The 23,919-nt window shown below is 41.2% G+C and overlaps 2 protein-coding genes across 2 annotated transcripts; one reads left to right on the top strand and one right to left on the bottom strand.

Annotated features, from left to right (window-relative positions):
* Positions 1-1,386: 1,386 nt before the first annotated feature.
* On the top strand, positions 1,387-5,771 carry islr2 (immunoglobulin superfamily containing leucine-rich repeat 2). Its single transcript, XM_085779071.1, has 2 exons — positions 1,387-1,633; positions 2,406-5,771. The coding sequence occupies exon 2, from the start codon at positions 2,415-2,417 to the stop codon at positions 4,554-4,556; it is 2,142 nt and encodes a 713-aa protein (XP_085635197.1). The 5' UTR covers positions 1,387-1,633; positions 2,406-2,414; the 3' UTR covers positions 4,557-5,771.
* Positions 5,772-5,790: 19 nt separating this feature from the next.
* On the bottom strand, positions 5,791-23,529 carry stra6 (signaling receptor and transporter of retinol STRA6). Its single transcript, XM_085779072.1, is given in 18 exon segments — positions 5,791-7,265; positions 8,302-8,439; positions 9,167-9,298; positions 9,364-9,518; positions 9,739-9,856; positions 10,304-10,437; positions 10,860-10,935; positions 11,118-11,280; positions 11,421-11,482; positions 11,587-11,666; positions 14,070-14,140; positions 14,822-14,947; positions 15,645-15,811; positions 16,421-16,554; positions 17,192-17,274; positions 18,257-18,323; positions 19,717-20,118; positions 23,391-23,529. Coding segments are annotated over 17 exon segments (2,016 nt in total). The 5' UTR covers positions 19,788-20,118; positions 23,391-23,529; the 3' UTR covers positions 5,791-7,026.
* Positions 23,530-23,919: the final 390 nt, after the last annotated feature.

The raw sequence follows: 23,919 nt of genomic DNA, 5'->3' as shown, positions 1-23,919 counted from the left end.
TTTACTGTTGTGTATAAAATAGAGCCCCTATTTATTTTCAGCACAATAAACTAGCCTTTTGGCTATACATGCATGGCGTGCACACAATTTCTCCATTAAAGCAGCAAACATGCACAATTGCACAAGAGTTAGTTCCTGTAATGACTGTATATAAGGCAGACAAAAAAAGATGCTGTTAATCATTTCCATTTTTCTGATGACCCTGTGCTTTTTGTTTATTTTTATTTTTTTTAGATTATCTTTTAAAAACTCTGTACCACTCTGAGACTGTTTTTGTTAACCTTAAATAAAAAGGCTTCAGCTCAGTTGAGAAAAGACTCCTGGTACTCCACCTGTTAAAGATAAGCTTTCTCCATAGACCTAAATAATTCTTTGAAGATTCATTAGTAGCAAAGAACTGAGAGTCTGTCAACAATTTGTGGTGTCAACAGTGATTTAATTCTCTCTAATTTCATGATCTGTCATTGAAATTATTCTTTGGACTTTATTTTGAGGTTTCTTTGTCTTGAGTCCCCACCCTGGTGTGTCATGTTCCCTATTACTCCTGTCCTCCCTTGTCGGTCTAAGTCTCTGACTGCGGTTGAAAAGTGTGTGTGTGCAAATCCAGGCTTTCTGGATATATTAATATAATAACAATAGTAATAACATTATTATTATTATTATTATTATTATTATTTGATGTTTCACATGTTTATTGTATATGAGTGGAGTTCTGTTTGAATTGCACGTCACAGAGTTCATACTGTAGTAGTTACACCAGATGATGGCAGTATTTTACAGGAAACACATCTCCTCAAGTACCAACACTAATCAACATGACTGGACCAGTTAAGGATGGAACTATAATGAATAATAATGTTTTTTGTTTTTTAACACAATAATAAGCTTAAAGTCACAGACTTCATAACATATTACATTGAATCCTGCAAATAAAACCAGTCACATAAAGGTTTCATAATAACATGCTATCAGATTATTTGGATCTGACATGGTTCAAGATTCTGTCTCTTTATGTTTAGACTCTGTTTTGTATTTTTTCTTGTTTAGGCTACTTGTTTGCTTGTTTGTTATTAGCCTGTTATAATCAGTCCTAATAACACTGCAGGAAAGTGTGTGTAGCCTGTTTCTCATAGCTTACAACTAAACTTGAAATCTGTCAATTCGTTTGAAAACTCGTTTTTTTAAGACAATAGACAGCAGACAGACCGAATGAGGTCAAAGATTAGGCCCAGGTCGGGGGATAATAAATTAAACATGGGATTCTAAATTATGAATTTTCTTTGAGGGTGGAGGACCCGGAGCTTCTGTATCTTTAATAGTGAGGAGAGAGATGGGAGAGGCTGCGCGTTCACGGTTCATATTCTCGCTCCGCGGAAACGGGAACGCGCAGTGGATCCTACTGTCGCCGGAGAGGGGAAAAAAGCGCCGTCGGTTTGCAACAGCGACTCACCGGGAAAAATGTTCCCTCCACCGCCTTCCATCAGCTCTGTCCTGCTCTGCAAAAGTCATGTGAAAGGAACCGCAACACATGAGGACTCGAGTTTTTTCGACCATTAAACTTATTTGAGAGGATTGTAAACTCCGGGGGTGATTTAGCCTATCAGACACAGGAATTGAAGTTAACATTGGACAGGTAAGACGATTCAGTTGTTAATGAGGTGGTTGCTGTGCGAGAAAATAATCATTAAAATAATGCAGATAATGTAAGCTGAGGTGGAAGAAATCGCCCTGCAGGCCAATGGCAACTCTGATGTATCACAAGGGCTTCTGCAAGTGTAGAGAGGTGCAATGCCTACTGCAAATTGATAATGGAAGTTTTGCGATGTAACTCTTTTAAAAAGTAAACTGTTTTAAATCAACTGCAAAAAAAAAAAAATCTAAGGTTTCATCACCACGGACAGCGCCAGTTGGTCCGCACCGGATTGTGGAGACGCGCTTAGAGCAGGAGAGACCACCTGACCCTGACATTGCTGCAAATATGAGACGCAGCATATGTGGATGCATGTTCAAAACTCCTAAAATAAACAATGATTGTGTTGTGTGGACGTGTGTATGTATGTGTGTGTGTGTGTTGTGATTCGGGGCAAAATGCATTGGGAAACTACTTGTGATGCTGCAGATTGTATGACAGCAGCAGGAGCAGCAGTTGTATGCATCATATTGTGATGTTGTTTTCAGCATTTTGGCTTTTATTAGTTTGTAATGCAGTTTTAAGATGTGTTTAAGTGCTGTTGAGACATTTCAAAAAGGATAACCTAGCCTGCACATTTGATTTAATATGACTTAAAAGCTTCCACAGTAGGCTACATATCCGCTCCTGTAATGGACATAATGGATGTGATGTGCATCCGATAAATAAATAAAAAAATGTCACTCGGCTAATGTCTGGTAATTGGTTCTTGCAGGTGCAGAAAATGGCGAGAAGGCTCCTGCAGCTCCTTGCCTTGTGGACTACTGTGACTGGCATTGTGCAGTGCTGTCCAGAGCTCTGCAGCTGCCAGGATAAATTTGCCCACCAGTTTGCAGACTGTGCTTACAAGGACCTGCTGGAGGTACCTGTGGGTCTGCCCTCCAACGTTACCACCGTGAGCCTCTCTGCCAACAAGATCAAATTACTGAAAAGTAAAAGCTTCATCAATATCACTCAGGTCACCTCTCTCTGGCTGGCCCACAATGAGATCGTTACCATAGAGACGGACACTTTGGCCCCCCTGATCCAGCTCCGCAACCTGGACATCAGTTACAATAAAATCGTGGACTTTCCTTGGGAGGACCTGCACGACCTCACTGCTCTGCAGCTTCTGAAAATGAACAACAATGAGATGGTGAACCTGCCGAAGGATGCCTTCTCCACGCTGAAAGACCTGAGGTCGCTGCGCATCAACCATAACAAGTTCACCATTATCGCGCAGGGCACCTTCAGTGCTCTCTCCTCCATGTCACACCTTCAGATTTTTAACAACCCCTTCACATGCTCCTGCAGCCTGGAGTGGCTCAGGGACTGGATCGAAACAACTAAGATCTCTGTCCCCGAGGAAAATTCAATTGTGTGTGCGGCCCCTGAACAACTGAAAGGCACAATGGTTACAAAGGTTCCTAAACTGGACTGTAGGGCCCCGACTGTCGCTATAACCTACCAGCCCAACATTACGAACACCGAGATTTCTGAGGGAGTGATGGTCATCTTAAACTGTGAGACACAAGGGAGCCCCAAACCACTAGTCAGCTGGGAGGTGATTGCAGGGAATCAAAATTATCTGTTCCCTCTGCCATCCACCGCAGATAAAAATGATGCACCAATTAATGATCAGACGACCAACAATCTATTCCTCGTCTTTAGAAATGGCACTCTCATCATCCCTCGTATGAGTAAAAGGGAAGATGGAAATTACAGCTGCTTTGCGATTAACGATCTGGGTAGAGCAGAGAGCAGTGTTAGAGTGGCTATGGCAGGCACCCAGAAACATAACAGTAACTCAGTGCTTGATCCTACAGATGGCAAAACTCATCCGTCTGTTAGAAAACCAGAGCCCAAGAGCTCTAAAAACAATGTGATCGACTGGACCAAGCCAGGAGAAAAGACAAAGGGCAGTCCTGAAATCTCATCAGACAAAAGTGACCACATGGACGCGGCTGGCGGCGTTTCAAAGACCCCCACGTTTGCTCTCAAGTGCGGTGTGAGAGAGAGCGTCGAACACATCTCCAACCATGCCTTCAACATGAGCATGGAGGACCTGAAGCAGTACACCTTTGATTTTGGTGTGATTGCATTAGAGGTGTCGGAAACGGAGGCCAAAGTGAAGCTGAATCCACTGCAGCTTCCCAACAGTAAATCTAACCTTCACCTCAGTCAAGCTGAAAACCAGGAAACAGTGAATAAAGAGCCTGTGGGTTTGTACCAGTCGTCATCCAGTAAAACCACCCTGGACCTGGTCTACCTCTGTGTAAATAAAGGAAACGGGCACTCTTTGGTTGAGTGGTCCAACATAGAGGAAGGGGTTAATGCCTACCACTTCCGTGGTTTGCAGCCTGGCACCAATTACACACTTTGTCTCACCTATGGGGGGCAGGACTGCCAGGTCCAGGTGGTTTTCACAACTCGGAAGAAGATCCCGTCCCTGCTTATCATTGTTGTAGTCAGCATCTTCCTACTGGCTCTGGCCACTGTTCCCTTACTGGGGGCCACCTGCTGCCATTTGTTATACAAGTACCAGGGGAAGACCTACAAGCTGATCATGAAGGCTCACAATCCGGATCAGATGGAGAAACAAATGGCCGGAGACTTTGATCGCAGGGCATCTTTAGTGGAGTCAGAGAAAACCTTCGACCCCAGCGAGTTGGGCGAAGGGGAGGGGGAGGCCGAGGGAGAGGAGGGAGACGGAGAGGGAGAGGCAGAGGGGAGCGTGGTGACCGAGTCCATCCCCGGATCCTCTTCCAAAACCAACCAGGAGGAGTTCGAGATGGGCTCGGAGTACAGTGACAGATTACCGCTGGGAGCCGAGGCGGTCAACATCTCGGAGGAGATCAACGGCAACTACAAGCAGCCGAGCCGCTGAGCTCCGCGCGCGTCCGGGAGTGAGCATCATGTAAAATATTTTACTTTTCAGTAGCCTTCATTCAAGCAGGTATAACTCACCAACCATTACCACACGACTGTTTATATATATATAAAAAGGTGGATCTTTCTTTGATTATTTTTTACCTCAGAAATTACTCCGCCAGTCACTGAGATTGTGAATTGATTAATGTGACATTTGTCGTTACTGTAAGGTTAAAATAGATACCATGCGTTTACAGAGCAAGCACAGGTTTCTAAATGTATCAGACCTCAAACAAACTGACATGAAAACAACCAAGTGTCCCCTCTCTGCAGGACAGATACGGACAGTGAGGCGCGCGGAGTAAAAATGCGCAAATAAAAGCAAAAAAAAAAAAAAGTGTAAATTTTTGATCATCGGGTTAAAGAGCACAAAAAAGATCAAAGCAAAAAATAAAAAAAGGTGCCATAGATTTTAAAGCCATTTATCAAACAAACCACCATCAGGGAATTTTTTTCTGCTCTTTCTAAGATGTGTGTGCGCCTGTGGATGAGCCTCCTGTAAAAGAAACCTCACACAGGCCAATTATCTTCTCAGGTGTCGGCAGTCCGACTCCAACAGTCTCGTCCGCGGAGCTAAAGCCAACAGATCTGGATGATGAAGTGTTATGAGAGCAGCATATCTGGGTATTTGATTTCGATATCGCGCACAGCAGCGCGTCCTGTCCGCTGTCCTGTGAGTCCAGAAAAAGGGGGGAAATTTCACTGTCAGCTGTGTTGTGCTTACAACGGAACATCCCAGGTTATTTACCAACGACATGTTGTTTCACGTTATGTATAAGGCTTTAAAAGAAATGTGCGATTTGAACCTCTTTAATCCACGGGTGCTTGCTATAGGCTACTATTCGCTTTTTACAATGAACGTGTCCATGGCATGTCACACGTATTTCCTTGTGTGGTTTTTATTAGTGTAGTCTAGAGGACATTAGATGTTATACTGTCAACCTGTGATGTAAAGCCATGTGAATTGAAAACCTTCTTTTTTTACGACGGTAAGTTTAGATGAAGCCTGAGCAAAGAGGGCGCACGAGCGTCTGACGGCTTCACTGTCTTGTAATTTGATGCATAGTGAGTTTTTTGTGAACTATGTTGTAAAACAAGAAATCCCGTAACATTTTGAGATTTTTTGATATAATTTTATGTAAGTGGAATTAATAAAACATATGAAACTATACGGAATATTTTCTGGATTGGTCACTGCTGCGGACAAAACTGAGATGCTTCAGGGAAGAAGAAGAAAAAGAAACAGTTCAGCTATGCTTTTTTCTAAATTCATCTGAAATAAAATAAATAAATAAATCTGGACAAACTATACAATTTGATACAGCCAACTAAAATCTGATATTGATCGTGAATTTGTCACCAGTTTTTATGCCTTTTATTCAGTTTCATATTTTCTAACAATAGGTGAAAATGATGTCTACTGTGATTTTTGAGAGCTAGTCTACTGGACTGACTTACATAAAAAAAATCATCCCTTTGTCTTCATTTTCTTGTCGAGTTCATTTCGCTAAACACACATCAGGAGCAGCCTCACACGATAGCCAATGTGTTTAGACCCTAAATCCACCGAGTAAAAATATTCCATAATATAATGATGGGAGAAAATGAGTACATGTTACTTCAGTTTTATTTTCACAGTAATCAGGAGGAAAATTATATATTTTATTTTGTCATTTGAAATGTCAATGTAGAGACAAACGTAATATTGGTAGATATCAGAAACCAGTTGATTTCACACTGGTAGCAGCAAGCGGTTTTGAACTGAAATGTCTACAAATGCAGGAAATATAAACAGTGTCTTTTGTCTGGTACTTCCTTATCCACAGGTCATTGTTAATTACATAAAATGTGTACAGTGGAAAAAAAAGAATGTATTACCCAGTCTAAGAAAACAATTAATGCTGTAAAGTCATAAATAGTGAAAAGTTCTACATATAAATACCCTCTTTAAAAGGATTCTTCAGTGTTTTGCACATCCATGTGTTCAGTTTGGGCAACTACCATTTTGCATTTTCTGCACTAAATGATAACATAATGGAAAACACATGTGATTCACCTGCAGGTTGAAATATAACACGAGTGCTTTCCCAAAATAAGCACATATACGTGTTGAGAAAGACGTGTGGTGAGTGTGTTATATTGGGAGAGCATAGACACACAAGCTCTCCCATCAGACTGGAGACTGTGGCTCTTGCAGCCGAACAACTAACTAAGTAAACACACAATCGCCAGACAAACAGAAAATGGCTTCTTGAACACCTATACACGAGACACTATAGCGATACTAGGCTATAGCTATACAGTAAGTGCACTTATTTCAACCAATGGAGACATATTTAGGGATAGGCAAATAATGTGACTGCAAAATCTGCCCCAAAACCAAGAGACGCGTTGAATAAAATCCTTAATCAGGGTCACAATTACGGTCAATTGCTGGCGGCAGCTTCTGCCTCCTTGGCTGCTGCCTCCTTTTTGCTCCCCTGGTTGGTGCTGCGGTTGAGGCTTCCATTCAGAAAGCTCTCTGTGGTCTGTCGCTGAAAGTGCTTCCTGGTGCCCACTAGGGAGGGGTTGTTGACCAGGGTGTAGAGGAGCTGCCAGTGCCCGCGGGCTCTCTTGGCACTGGACACTTTGTGCTGTTTCTTCTCCTGCTGGACCAGCTGGATCCCTGAGGACATTCAGACATCAAGACAGCAATGAAGGTATGTCATTTATACAAGTCCAATGTGCTGTGATTTTTTTTTAAATCTTAACTGGAATTGAAAAAAAAGACTCTGTTTAAGGCCACACAGGACCATCTAGATAACAGAAAAAGAGTAATAATAGAAAGCAATCATATTCTAATCCTCTAAGCATGGTAGGAGCATACTGGGCTTGCTATTAACACACTGAAAGCTTAAGCCCCTTGGGCCACATGAATATGAAACAGGCAATTAGCACAGCTCATGTATGTATTCAGCTACTCCAGAACTAATCTTGGTAATACAATAGATTATTTCTGATAATGCATTGTTCTCTAGATACAAACAGGCAACATCTCCACTGTGCATTTGTAATTGGACTTGGCTGTGACTATGCACAAGTGGATTCCACAACAACACATGAAGCCTGATGCATTTCTCACTATGACGTATGTTCACCTGTCACAACACTTGTTAGTGACCATAACTCATCTTCTGTTTGAGTCAATACTATCGCTACAGATGAGCAGCTTTGATGTTACTGTTCATATTTCATATAAATGATTGTATATAGGTGGTACATTGGTTTGATTTGTATCGGCTGAAACTAAAGGACCGCACTGTCTCTTGGTGACGGAGGCTGAGGGCTCGTGCCAGTGTAGGCATGCCAGACGGACTGCTGATTAGTTTATGACAGATTTGATTGAGGCCAGCAGCAGGTCTGTGAATTATTCCACTGCAAGACTCAATTTGCTCTTGATATATTAAATCAGAACTGCAAAGCTTTCTTTCTTTGGTGTGGAGAATCAAGTGTTATGATTTGATCATGTGTTACAGTGACCTGCTACTGAATGCTAAATCTCTCTGGAGAAATTTAAGATGCCTCACTCTCACTGCCTTTAATGCAGATTTACGAATCTACGATTTATCTTCTATCTGTTTTATTTCATCGGGTTATCTGCATTTTTGGCACTGAGAAAATCAATGTAGTGTGTGATGTGGACTGAGTTTTGTGTTACAGACCCTCTTCAGCATCCCGTGACCTCTGCGCAGCATTGCTCTCCTGGCCCACAGACTGCAGCAACACCCCACAGAAGGCCTTCATCACAGGGTGAGACTGGCTCACCTCAATCTTCAGATAATGAGCATAGCAGCGGTAGGCTGCAGACAGACAGAGAGAGGAGGGGGGGTTCACTCTGACTGGGCAAAGGCAATAAACACATAGGACTGCACCCCATGTTGGCTTTGAGGCAATCACACATAATGGCTATACAATCACACTTCTTTTTTTTCTTTTTTTAACCACCTGCTTTTCCTGACAACAGATGACTTAAATCTGCAGCCGGTTCAGAAATCGGTGTGCAATTAGAGTCCCTTGCACTGCACAGAATACAGATATAATACAAGCTGCAGTGAGGTGCTGGCAGGGTAAAGTGGAGAGGATACGCATCTCTGGCCTCTAAGTGGGATCAGTAAAAGTGCATTTACTCATAGAAAATTGCCTCTTTTTAAGCTTCCACAGTGAGAGTGGGAAAAAAATGTGACACCTACAAAGGTAAAAGCATGATGTTTATACCGGTGAATGTGTTAACATAATGCATCAGACTCAAAAGAAAAAGGAAAATGCAAAATTTAATTTAGCAATGTAGTATAATGCAGTCACTCCCCTAGCATTTCTCTGTTGTTAGTTTTTATTTGAACACATGTATAATAGCCCCAGAACTATTTTTATAGGTGAGACCCCCATAGTACCAGCTGTTCATTATATTCACATACAGTTTTATGCAGGTAACATTGAACTTGACCTGAAGCTTTGGTGTTGTCAGTGTACTAGACACTGACAAGATGAAAGTTAATCACCATTTAGAGTGCAGAGTTTCTCACTCACCTGGGTCAAACGCCTCCACATTGCGGTTAAGAAGACTGATGTCCATGCGTCCCATGTGAACGATGTTGAACAGGGCTGTGATGATCATGCGCCAGAGAGCCAGTAGCACCCCAATCAAAACAACAGATTACCCTGTAGACAGAACGTATTTAAGGAATGAAACAGAAAGAGAGAACGGCAAAGGAACGTTTAACCACAAATAAGTGATTACAATGCAAACTATAAACAGCAACAGAATATAGAAAATCACCTGTTGTCTAGGTCTCGGGTGCCTGCTGTTTTTTTGATGAAGCAAAACCTGGCGGTGAGGTGTTGAATCAACACAGCCAAGAGAATCATCAGCCAGAAGGGCCTGAAAGGACAAAAATCAACTATCAAAGACCTCCTGTGGTGAAACAAGACAGAAAGCACTGGATACATTTTGCAGGGATTTAGTGAGTTCTCCACTGACCATGACACCCTCATGGTCTGAACCCCATCAACTAAAAGATCAACTAAAACTTAAGGCTGTAGTTGCACCAACAGTCATGTCACAAAAGGAAGTAACGAGTCAGAGATGTGACGATGCTCACCACATGCTCCACAGGAGCTGAAAGAGAATCAGATTCTGCCTGTGCAGGACAGGCATGATGATGAGGAAGACAGCGATCAGAAGGCAGAGGAAGAACACCATTGTCTGGACGATCATGCCTGCAGGGGAAAGATCAAAGCTTTAAGACCTCATGGCTTTACACCCTGTCCAGTATCCAACAAATCTACACGGCACACCCACATCTCTCTAATGTCACACTGAGACGAGGGACTGTCATTATTTTTCCTGCAAAACTTGGTTGCTAGAAAGATCAAGTAGACTTATTTAAATAATGTGAACAGAATTACATTGAATAATAATGTAAAAGGAAATGATGAAAACTTATTATTGCTGTTGGCCTAAGTGAGGAACTGCCATGTGTGTTTTACCCTTAGAGTATCTATTATACTGTATATAATGTGCAGGTTGATCCCTCGGTTGGGATGGAACGGCCCTGTATTTAACTGTCGGACGCCAACATGTTCCAACATGCTTGTTGCACTGATTAAAAATCTTTGCTGTTTTCCTTCAGCAGTCACTTTGCAGAGGAACTGGAGGAACCGTACCGATGCAGATGTGAGCTGCCGTAAAGCTGGTGTATCCCATCCAGCAGACCAGTGCCGGTCGGGAAGCCCTGATACTTCTCTGGCAGTTGTAAACATTATAGATGTCTCCTCTGTACAGCCCCTTCAGGTTTGACCTACAGAAGGAAAAACACAATCAAGACAATGCAGGACATAAACTGCTTTATTGTTAATGTACACATTATATTATAAATTGAAGACCTAATTTAGCAGCTACTGCTGAAACGCAATCCAATATCCCACTTGGAAAGCATTTCTTTTAATAACGATGTAATTTATGGTAATAGCAGAGCTTTTCACGTTTTATCTTAATAGCCATTTTCATTTCCAGCGGCAGTAAACGCAGAGTGAATGCTACTCTGTCTGTCTGGATGATTAGTACTCTATTATGTTATAATAACTCCTAAGTGAGTCATGGTATCATAATGAGGGGGCCAGAATGCAAAGCACATTCATGATTCTTGGAAACTCTTGGGAGAAAATACAATGTCTACAACAGAAAAAGAGAGCCACAGCACTGTATTGTTCTGAAACCCACCGATGCAGAACCATAGACCGCATGAGCAAAGCCAGGTTGACCAAGCCAGATAGGGTCATCGCTGAGATAAAGCACACTGCAAGAAAAACACAGCATTTGTGGATTAGAAAAATAAACAGCTAACAAGCAACTGCTAAAAGGTAGTTAATGAAAGTGTGTTACTGTAGCTTATGAAAAGAAGAGTCTAATGTGATGTTACTTTATTAGGAGTCTCTTTTATCATTTAATGGCTTCTTTTACTTTAATGGTTTCGCTCACCTTCAACACACCACATATAATAAACCACGATTCTGACCACTTCGTGTTTGTCTGGAGACAGCATGATCTTGAAGCCAGCCAAGAGGTTGGCCACATCCTCGTCAACTCCAGCACGGGCGGTCTGGAGAGGAGGCACCACTGCTGAGATCAGCAGGAGACCCACCTAAAATAGCCAAAAAGGGACATTAGTTACTCATGACTGGAGAAACTCTGAATCTTAGATCATAACATATAATCTGATGACATAATATTAATAGCTACTGAAACAAAAATGGATCATAAAGTCCAATAGTAGATATTTACCTGATACAGTGTTATGAATGACACTACACCTGATATAGCCAACTTCAGTGGAAAACGGAAAGCTGTTTAAAAAGGAAAATATGGTGTTATGAAAATGTAACGGGCAATAATATGTTGACTTGACGAGCATGACTAGACATAAAAGAAACCAAGCTCTCACATTTACCTTCCTCTGGTGTATAAATGTATGACTTCACAGTATCAATCATTCTTTGAGGGAGCTTGGGCATCTCTGTGCTTGATGTGCTGAGGTGAAAATGTAAACAGAGTCAAAGATTTGAACACTTCATACACATTCACATTGTGAATCCATGAGATTAGGAGAGGTTTGTGAATAAATTAGTCTTTTTTTTAAACTACTGTCTTTACATGTATTCTTTCTTGGTGATCATTCACCATAATAAAAACCTCTATGTAAACATTTGTCATTTGCAGGAAGGAAATATTTACAATGATATGTTTATTTTGCATGTTTAATCTCAGTGAGCTCTTTCTAGAAACTACAAACAGAAAGTGCAGTAACATCTCCTACTAGTCTCCTTGCCACCATATTACTGTTATTTCATTGTAACAGATGTTGTTTGCACATCATTGACCTTAGATAAATAAATAATATGCACAAAATAAACTATGGAAGGTGTTTGTTTTTTTTCTTTTACCACCACAGTGGATAGTCATATATTTATCTAACTGATAGTGGTTGTCTGGGCTGGAAAACTCCAACACTCACAGATGTGAGTGTCGGAGTCTCTTCCTGTGAGCTAAAACCATGTGAACCATGGGACCCCAGCTTAGGGGTCATGATGCTGACTGCGACTGATGGTGTGAGTCTGTCATTTCCTGTTATCCCCCTACTCTTTTTAATCAAAACTTAAAATACCAACAAGAAGAATCCTTAAAAAGCGGAAAATTGGAGGGAATAAACTTGCACATGACTCTGTCTGTAAAGAATAAGCCCAAAACCCTGAGGTGAATCAGGTGAAATGCTCCTTTAACTTCTTTGTTAGTGCACATGTGGAGTGTGCAGTAACATCCCACTCTGATAAAGAGATCATCTGTCTTCTATTATTCAGTCAGCAGAAACACTTGGCAGAGATGCAGGAATGCAACAACAAATACGGCCCAAATGATCCCCTTTCCCAGAACACTCTCATCCTAATTCTCAAAAATTGACATTGACCCCAAGTCAGAAGGCCCAAACATTTCCCGACAGCTGGTTCCCTATGGCAGTCTATTCCCCTCATAAACTCAATTGTGAAATCGGCAAAGCACACCTACTCAGAGCAGCACTGAATGATAACTGAAGAGATGTCAAGAAAAAACATAGCTATGTAACAATATGGCAAATCTGATGTGTTACAGACAGGGGTGAAAGTAAGCCGGTACGGTCCGGTACTGCGTACCACTAAAAGATTCAGAGGCGGTACGCAGTACCAGGAAGATCATGAGAGAGATAAAGAAAAAAAAAATGTACATGAATTCCCTGTGGTTTGAAATGATTTCTATGAAATTGTCTCGGTAATTATTATAACACAACACATAGTGTTACGAGATCCCGACCTGATCAAAGACAGAGACATGATCTAGTTTCTGTGCGCATCAGCGCTGCGCCCTGGGACGTCAGCACCACCTGCAAGCAGCTGCAGTGTCCAGCTGTGCACCGCGGAACACGCGCCGCTCGCTCACTGCTGCTGATTGAAGACCGAACCTTTTTTTCCGGTACCGTGAAACTTTGCCCTCAGCGCGTCGTGGTGAGTCCTGTCGGGACCGACGCGGACGTTACACGCGGGCCAGAGCACGCGCTGGGTCTCGGTGCGGCTACAGTCGAGCTTGCGGTCTGTTTATGTGAACGCGGCTCCAGCTGCTCGGTGTGCGCCACAGCGGTGGTGCGCGTTTAGACCATAGTAGGCTACATCCATGATGGTTTGAAGCAGAGAAAAAACAAACGTGTGTAAAAACAAAACGGAGCTGAACAATGAAACAATAAGTCAGTTTTTGCACCAGTCTGTGGAAACAGCCTAAAGTGAATGAATGACAGCAACAGTTGTATCATTGAACTACTGGAAGATAAAAGTAATGACTACATGACTTTCCTTTGTGTTGGGGCATATTTACAATTTTAACTCTGTTTTTACTTCATTGTTAAACCACAGTAGAGCTTAAATACAAGTTTGATGAGAAACAGTTATTTATTTATTTATTAAATAAAGTAGCCAATTTAGAAGCACATGTTTTTTTCTTCTAATTAAATCGTGGTATTGTATAGCTAAGTATCGAGAATCGTGGAAATGTACTAGTATTGGTATCGATATATAAGAAAGCTCCAGCCTCGATGGCGAGACCGCAGGCTGTTTGCAGGCTAGGATATGTTCTTTTTTATTTATTATGGGGATCAATAGGCTACCTGACATTGTCCTGGGCCAGTGGTTAGAATGGTGGGGCCAGCGATCTCCAAAATTTCCTTTATTGTCTACCCCTGACCCAGCCTTCGAAACATGTGCCACACGTTTAACGTTTGTTGCAAAATGTCCCAATTAAAATCAGTAATAATAATAATAATGCAGAGAAAAATAACTTTTGGTAATAGTACCGGCAAGAATTTAAAACTACTTTCACCCCTGGTTACAGATAATAGGCTGCAGTTCCCACCTGATTTTGCTTGGCTTCTTCTTCTTCAGCATTTTCTTCACATAATCTTTATAGTAGCTGCTGCTTAGATCCTAAAAGAACAGAAACCATATGTAGAACCAAATGACAACAAAACAGAAAAACAGGCAGGGATAATGTGGCGAGGCCAAATTAACATAATTTGGGGGGTGGGTGTGAATCCTCTGGGAGTACGTGGTATTAGATACCATTTGAATTTAAACTTTATTTTGTAATTATGATTATGTGGAAAAAGCATTGCTCTAGAGGTAAGCCTCCTTATAATAAAGGTGGAGGGGGGGCAGCTTTGTGACACCCATGCTGAGATTAGCATCAAATAAACACAGCATTGTGTCTCCTCTGTGAAAAAAACAAGGCAACCTTTTCATAATGTGATCAAGAACATAACATAAACCAATTACGTCAAATCTACTTAAAATGATTAGGCCACTGGCGTGCTGTGCTGGACTTCACATTTTCCCTCAGCCCAGACTGTATGAGCATGATAAGCTGCTTGATTAGCAGGCAGCTTATAAAGGTTCTTCACGTGCACAGATTGAGAGGAAATGTGAGTCTTAGTTCGATTTTTTTTGTTGTTGTTGAAAAAAATAGTTCAGCCTTACATCAACATAAACTACCAATTAAAATAGAGATTCTTACTGTTATGCAAGTAGACCAAACAGTTAGTGCACTATAAGAGCTTTGCAACCATCCTGAATCAAACATGCAGGAACTGCTGGAAGATCGAAACGTACCTCTGTCGCATTGTCCTTTCCCGTGCCCTGTAAGCCCTTGAATAGAAAAAGGGGATACTGGAAACTGAGGAATGCCAAGCAAGCGATCTGAGGCAGGCTGGAGAACAGGGAGTAGTGTTTGTGTATCTACAAAGGAGTAAAAGAAGGTTTTAAAAATAAAGCAACTTCTTTTTTCAGAAGCACATTAGGAATTCAATCAAAACTTTGTTGTATTGACACAAGTGGACACAAGTGGCTGTGTGTATCTTGGTTTGTTTAGAAAGAAATGCTATTCTAATTAAAATATTCTGATTCTATTTGAGCTGAAATGTTCCCTGCAGCGTTCAGTCAGTCAGCTCAGTGGGATAAACAGACACACAGGCATCACCACTTAAAAGAAAAGAAAGAAAAAAAAAAGACTACCCTGACCATGTCCCATAATGCCTGGATGTCTCTCTTATACTGACACACACTAAACTGATTAACTGTGGAAAAAAGCTTCTTGATTAAGACTAACAGACAGTGGAACTAATGGTTGTGAGTCGCAGACATTCACGACAATGGGGATGTGGCACAAAATCTCAGACTGAAAAAGTTTTAATTCCCCAACCATGTGTCCATCTTTTCCAACTACATCATCTCTTACATATGCAACAGTACCAGCTTTGTTCGCTAATCAATGGGTTTCCAGACCAAAACAATTTGTCTTTGTCTTTGAAATAATCCTTAAAACAGATGACACACACACACACACACACACACAAATCCGTAGACACTGGATTCTCCACAAATCTAATCAAATGAAATGGAGCTCATTGTTATGTTAAAAGTGGGTTTTGCTTACCAGAGGTGTTTTGGGACAGTCGATCTTTTGCCAGACCAAGACACCAAAGTGTGTCCATGACAAGAGGCTGCCAAGTACATAGCCAACTTTATTATGTAAAGTGCCACATGCCAGGAGAGGGTAGTATAGTGCGGGGTAGTAGAATAGTCCCAGGATCACCCAGTTCTCTGCAAATACAAACAGGTGTGTGAAGGCTGTGAGCATCAGATGGATAATACAGTACACTCATTTGTGATTCAGCGAACCATGGGACCTAAAACTATAACTCTGCAGCTCATTCTGCTTCACTTCAGCAGAGTTGGATGGAAAAATGTGTGAATTTAACATCAGCCAGTGCTGGAGAACCTCTATATTCCCTCCCCTACCAAAGCTTGCTCTGCTTGGTGATTGTGCAAAGTAGCAGGGCAGTCCTTACAGTCAAGTCTTACGTAATTTAATTTCAGTAACAAAAAAGCTTCTTGTGAAGCTTACCATCAAACTCCTGAGTCGAAAATAACATACACTTAGAGACAAGTAATCCAATTACATAACACAGACATTTAGCAAAAATAAGGTTTATAGTGCTACATCTACCAGTGAGACACTTTCTAATCTCCTAACAGAGACTTTCTTTTATTAACTAATTCTAAAAGCACAGTATGATTACTTAGACAAAAAACAAATGTAACTTAAATGAAATGTATGATTAAAAGCAGCTATTTATAATGAAAGAAGTACAGAAGAATACACTGAATAGACTGATGTTAGAGCAGGAAGAACCAAGGAGAACTCCTCACGTTTGTTCTCAGAGTTTGTTGTGAAGGGGAGGGGATTCTGCGATATGACCAGGCCCCATAGTTTACACAAGAGCACTCCAAACACAGCCACTGCCAGGCCCTTGTGCTGTGTATGGTCCAGGAAGTTGACCGGACTGTGAAATCAAGGAGCAGGTATTTAGAGTCCACATGCTACCAGCCTCACGTTTGGATGAAACAGTCACTGACCAGAAATAATCACACTTCAAAAGGACCAGAAAAGTTATTTTTAAATTTTAACCACAAACTAATCATTGTGAGACAATATCAGTGTGATTTTATACCTCCAGGCTTCCCTTGGCTTCCCTTCATGTCTGTATGTTATGAAAATTAAGTTTGAACTTTGCAATTTGCTTGAGACAAGAAAATCCATTGCAGTTCTCAAGCTCTAATCCATGGGGAGTTTCAGTAAGCTTGAAAGCACTATTGAGACCCAGCTCCAGACCCACAAAGTTAAACAAACTCACACCTTCAAGGTACCCAGTATGAACAGCATTACCTGCTGACCATTTGATAGTTCCAGTGGCTGTTCCATTACCCAATGGTTCATCATTAAGTCAAATGAGCTTGTAATCACAGTGTCACCTGGAATATGCACCTCCCATGGTAAATATTAATTGTGACAGATTTTCCCATCTCAGCTGAAGTGTTTGCATATTGATCTTCAAATACCACTTACACGAGGTACTAATATTGTTATTTTAATATTGCACATTTAACCATAGTGTTTTATTACTTTGGAAAGAGCCTCACCTGAGTAAACCTGGGAGTCCTTTTTGTCTGTTGCCCACCTTCGTGCGTCTGGCTAAAATCGCTAGGATTAGCATGACAACAAGCTAGAAGAGGAGGAAATACAAAAGTTAGCATGACCTGCACAGCAGTACACAGCTGTGGACCGCCCTGCTTCTGACTAATAGTGAGGGCAGTTGATGCCACAAAAGGCCGAAGCGTCTCATTAGTGCACCCCATGGATGGGATCTGAATGAAGTGTCATCACTCAGGATCACCGACCAGTAAGAGTTCAATGACCTGTCACGACCTGTGACACATTTAGGAAACACAAGGCTGGGAAGAATGCCTTGCTTTAAACTGGGTCAGTGAGGATCAACTTGTATGTTTCTCTTTAAACAGAGATCAGATGGAGAAACAGTGAATACCAAGTAGCATCACTGTGTAAACATGGGAGGAGGAGAAATCCACACAGAATAATATGAGACAGACTAAGGCCTTAGAACCAAAACAGGTCAATCTTCTGACTTATACTACTATATTGTTATTCAGTTTGTGATAATGTAAGAAGAAATCACTTAGAGTGGAAAAAATAGCAAATAAGGCTGCATTACAATCTTAATTTGATATATTAAGTCATCATCTTGGGGCCAGGACCTCCATCAAAGACATTAGTTACTCATAATGGGCAACAAGTGACTGTTTTTATATTCATGACAAGCAAAATGTTTGATTTTTTTTATGTGAATTCTTCCTCTCATCCTCCTAGGCCTTACCTGGATCTACATCAAAAAAAAGTCCAGAACCATTTGTTCCTTGGACATGTTCCACCAAATGTCTTTAAATCTGTTTCCAATGTTTTTGAGATAATTATCAGACATACAAATGCAGCTAAATAACATACAGTAACTTCCTGGGTGAAGATAATTAGACTGGGCTGACGTGATATCTCAAAAAAACATGGTATCTCAATGCAGCACAACATAAATGGTTTGTGTGATATCTTAAGCCAATGACTGAATGACAGGGAATCACAGGATAGTGTGTGACATGTTGTGTCACGTTAATCCAATGGGAAAGTGGACTTACAGATATGGCAGTGATGCATATATGGTAGAGCCTGTCATCAGCAGTGGGGTCACATGGAGGGATTATTCTAAAAAAAAAAAGAAAGAGAGAGAAAAATAATCAATGCAAGTCTTAAAACTCGAAGCCAGTTGAGTCACTGAGCTGACCTAAAGTATACCTCACTAAACCTTTCACACGTCACTGTCAGGACCATTTGTGGCTGGAAACTTTGTAGCTGAAATCCCACAGCAGAGATTTGCATTTAAACGGATTGGTATCAGCGTGACACAGGAAAACAACAAACGCCTATGTTCACGTTCCTGTACACTAGAGAAGCAGGAATGCCTGATCATGGGGTAGTAATTACAACTCTGACATACAGCAAAGACATACATGAAAGAAGCAGGAAGACTCAAAATTACTTGATATATTTCCCGCAAGCACAGAGATGGCAGCTTCCAGAGTGGATGTTTTGACATTTTTCATGATAGTCTCTTACCCGTCCAAACAATCTGAGGATTTGTCACTTGGCACTGACAGCACAGACTCTGGCGCTGCACCAGAACATTTGTAAATTTCAGCCAATGTTAAAATTCACATTTACAGGGGCCATTGGGACATTTGAGTGTTTACAAAAGCAGAGGAACTGCACCTAAGCTTAGCTCAGTGAGCGACAGTTGTGGCCATACAAAAGCTTTTCAGGCCACAACTCTCCTCAGTGTATTAATTTACATGACATCCAGACGGGTTGTTAGCTTAACATGGCGGCTGGTGATAAATGACACTTGTTCCATCATATTTCTCTCGTATTGTTCATCTGAGGCCAAACATCAACAGTCTTACTTTTAATCATTCTGTACCAGTGGAAACATGGTGGATTTTCTTTCTACAGACAAAAGAAGCAACATGGATTTAAGAAATCATCCCAAAAGAAATGGGTGAAAATATCGTATGACCCCAGTTGCATTGTGGGATTGGTCAGGGCTAAAGAATTAGTTTGGGATCTTATGTCCAAAGTTGTACGGTTATATGTACTACATCTTCATTGTCTGTTTCAAAAGAAAAACAATAAACAAAAGAACTGTGAAATGTTGATGCACTGAGTCATTCAGGGTTGAATGCAAAGTTTTGTTCATACTTTTTTCTAATAAGTTCTGTGGGCAAAACCAACCAGTTTCTATAACAACTTACATTCTCAAAACATGAAAATGATACCGCTTCTGTTATAATATTACAAATAATATGAATGGGAACAAGATCACACACTGACACTGGCTCTAGTGAAGTGTGCCAAGTGTCACCTGATATCTCAATGAGAGCTGTATCTCACTGCAAAACTGTTCAGACTTACAGAAGTTGGATTAACTTTAAAGCATGGACCAATTCATCTTATTTTCTTCTTGCCATAAGACGGTCAATGAAAGCACACAACAGTGGTTGGCAGTTAGGTTGAAAAGATTTTAAGTTTAGCATGTACTTACTCGACTTCAATTTTGGATGGCACAGGATCCAGGTCTGGGTACTCGTAGTCCAGTAGAGCATCCTTATCCATTGTGCTTTCTCTTTCTCAAACAGATCCAAAGTCTTACAAAGAAGTTGAAGCACTTTAAGCACAGTCTCTTGTGGCACAGCTGAAATCCCCTTGACTCGAGGGGCAGAAGTGTCTCCCAAGTCCCAAGTTGGGCTCTGCTGCAGAGGTGTCCTTGTTTCCGTGCGTTTGGTCTGTTCTCACTAACACTCTGTTACCCTCCCTTGCAATCTGTACTCAGGTGCCCTGGTCCCACTGTGGATCTGAGAGTAATGTGACAGGTCCTGGCTGCAGCGTGTTGCCTCCACCCTGCAAAGGCCCTATTTCAGCTGAGGGTTGCCACCACAGGGGGAGCCTGGGGAAGAGAGTGAGAGGGGGGCAGTGTGTGAAAGGAGGGAAAAATGTGGAGATCTGGGCAGCCAATCTGCAAGGCCACCTGCGGCTTACTGGGATTACATCTACTTTTTGGAGCTGTGTTGTTGGACCTGTGGCCGGTGACTGACAGAATCAGGTGTGCAGAGTTATAAACTCCAGCGAGGAGTGTGTGGGTAGGTGGGAGGGATGAGTCTTTCCTATCAGAGCGGAGTTCCACATTGATAACAGGGAAATTGTCACATTGTTTCCTTCTGTCATGGTTCAGGTACATTTGTGAAAGGTTACCAAAACTACATCCAGGTAAATCTCCAAGACAACCGCATGGCACCAAATAAAACAAGATGAAAAAACTTACATGTCAGTAAAGCAAACAGACCACAACTCACCTCACTTCATACCTCTTCACAGGCTGATAATGACCAGGGAAGGTTCATTCACCTAGTACTTTGTCTTCAGTTGATAAATTAAGATTGAAAAAAACTCAAGGGCATATATCCATGTGGAAGTAGTTTTATAATCCAGGTGCCTGCATCTTTAGTCTGTCTTGTTGTTAATGTCAAGTTTTATCAAGTTCTAAGAAATCATTTACTTAAACTACCAACTAAGATTGAACAAACATATTGAGAAAAGGGGGGAAATCTGTCTTGAACTATACACAATATTTGAGAATAAATGGATTTAATAATATGTGTAGTTACACTGCTCAGGGTTAAGGAAATGAAGTAAAGCTTGTCTAGATTTTTCTTTATCGTGCCAAATGGTGTCTTTTGTCAGCTCACAATATGCAAATAACACAACAACAAACATGGCCTTCTGTCCATTGTGTTGATTTACAACGGGGAAAGCAAACTCAGCAAAAGTTTCCCTAACAGAATAAATTCAATTTACCACTGAATATTTTAAAGAATCACAACTGTTTCAATCAAGGTGAAAAAGTACCACAGCGAAATCTACAGTGTCGATGATGGATAAACACATTTTGTTACAGACTAGATGTCTCACAACATGAACATCCTCTGCTTGTCTTTCATTTCTATCACTGCAAACTTAACCCATTTGGGATTTGAACTGTTTGTCAGACTAAACAAGACAATGAAGATGTCACATTGACTTCTTAGAAACTGCAAGGAGCATATTTACTAGTGTCTGATTTCCACAATCACAATAATAGTTGCAGGTTGAAAGAAAATCATTTTATATTGTTTATATTGTCATTCACATTTTGTTGTGAACTGACAGGCCTCGTCACGTTGGGTTTTGAATTTCCTGGTGTGATGATTTCCAGGGGAACAATTAATGTTAATCTTATCTTACCTTATTTCACCTTATCATGTTATCAAGTGATGGCCCAGTGCGTGAGTCATGACAAATCTCCGTTGCATATTAAATCCTCACTGTGTAGCAGCAGCACACACGAGATAGACCACACAATTACAACACAGTTTCAATTGCCTGATTTTTCCTTCCTCTCCTTTGTATTGTATCCTGCTCACACTGTTCACGACCTCCACTGTTGTGTCTTATTTCTTATAGAAAGAACAAGTCTCAGAACAACCACTGTATTTGTTTCTTAGGGGACAGAAAAGCCGAGGAATTTAAGTCAGCTAATAACTGCAACAAGTGAATAAAGAGAGGCGAAATGATCACAGAGGACCTCTGACATAAGAAAAGCACAAGCATGTGAGTGCTACAGAGACACACGAAGGTCAAGGGTCATGAAAACACCTTGCTGCAATTAATTCCTTTTTGCAACAAGTTCAATAAAAACTACATCACATATCTGCATTGCTATATTTACCACTACACACACAGCGGGTTGCATATATCTTGTGCAACATGTCTGCATCAAATCCTGCAATCAGCTGCAGCCAGCTGAGACTAAGTCAGTTTTGCAACACTGCCTCCATGTCAGCATACACTCATTATGCCGGGATTACAGTCACACAACTTTTAAAAGCAACAAATTTTCCCTCCTAACACTCCTGAGAAAACATGGTTTCTCAAGCACATTAAGCCACCAATCAAAAATGCTCCCGAGGAAAAAGCAGCCCACCAAATAAAGGGGTCACTGAACAAAGAATGCTTTGAACACTTATAATTACATCACAGAGAACCAGTTTGATTGAGCCAGACATCTTACTTGTATCAGGTTTAGTAAGTCGGCTCCAAAAGCCCTTTGGTAAAAAAAAACAACATATAAATAAATAAATCTGAAGCACAAGCCTTGTAAAAACAAACATAATTAAATTACTGTTTTACTAATCCATTTTAATAAAGGGCAACATCATTAACAGTGGCAGTGACAAGTCAAGCATCCATAAACTAATTATATGTGAAATGAGCTCAGTTTGCAAAAGCATCAAATGCTTAGAAATATATCAACAGCATATTTCAGAAATATTTTTTGTAAATATAAAACAACATCCTGAATTTTGCTCAGACCCCCATGACACATTAGTTCTCTACTTTCCATAGGCCCCTTGAACACATCCATATCACATCATAAGACCAAGGAGCCGAAATGTTCCTCTAACGATTATACGGATTCAGTTGATTTTATGTCAAATGTGTTGCCAGTTATGCCCTAGCTGTCCGGAAAAACTCTTCCTTTTTCATTTTTGCGCTGTTTAAAACCCTATCCAACAGTGAAACGGGCACATCTCTGTTGTCCTAGATGCCGGGGCTGAGAACGCCAGTCTCCCCCTCTGTGAGGTGCAGCTGCACCAAAACCGTGCAGGCCCTTTGGATCATGGGGATCATCTGGATCCGGTTTCAAACAGACACATTTCACGTCTTTGAAGTTGAGCTTGAGCTTCAGGCAACAAAGAGACCTTCATCTTGAGCGCCATAACAGGTAACCCAGTCACCTGTGCGTCACGTGTGGCGGACGAAACCATGTTCACACGACGAGTTCAATTGTGTATTGTTAGTTTTTGTGTGTGTATGGGACCCACACGTGCGGATTTGCTTGACTGCAGTATCGCGATAGGAGAGTGTTTTATTGTGAGTGTATTTTATATCACCTAGCCTACATTGACTAATTGGGTTTATAGACTTAAGATTCCTGGTTACTCACCGGCTGCCTGCAGGTGTGCTGCAGCCAGGTAGGCGTGGAGGGTTGATTAATGTCAAAGCGCGATTATTAGCACCCACAGCCAATTCCAAGGAAATGAGCAGGTAAATGCCATAGGCTAGCATAGGCCTACTGGTTTTACACAATCCACTGAAATTCAAGATGAATTAGGATCTTACCTCGTGTTTTTCTCCTGCAGCCTGCGTCTTGGTTTGGAAAAATTCAGAAGACTTGAGTTTTAATCACTCCCCAGCCAAACCTCCACCTCTGACAGGTTCAATAATCACGTAAACAACACCACAACCTCAAGAGCAACTTTGCCTTTTTTTTTCTCTCCACACCTCCCTTAAGAGGCCTAGTGTGTGGTGTTGGGACTTTGGACTGTCTCTATCTTGTTGTGGTGAGAACATCATAAATTGCTGCTGCATGCAAAGTGGAGAAAAGTTGTTGTGAAACATAGACATGACAAATGTGGACAAGTTCAGGTCCAGGCTGCAGGTTGTTGACCTTGATCTATATGAAATTAAATAAAATCATAAGGAAACACTGCCGAAGCTTCTTTTAACAAAATTAGTATTTCATCTGTTCATTTAAAATTGTCTGTGTTTTAAATTTGTATATATCCAGTGACCTTTGTGACATCCTGCTGGACTTTCTGTGATGTTGACATTTCAGGTTTGGGGAGATGAATCATGTCATAGATGCAGC

The sequence above is a fragment of the Trachurus japonicus genome, chromosome 6 (assembly GCF_045865225.1).
Source record: "Trachurus japonicus isolate A0001 chromosome 6, Traja_1.0".
Classification (NCBI taxonomy): Eukaryota; Metazoa; Chordata; class Actinopteri; order Carangiformes; family Carangidae; genus Trachurus; species Trachurus japonicus.
The sequence above is the reverse complement of the archived record's forward strand: the minus strand, read 5'-3'. Positions and strand labels throughout refer to the sequence as shown.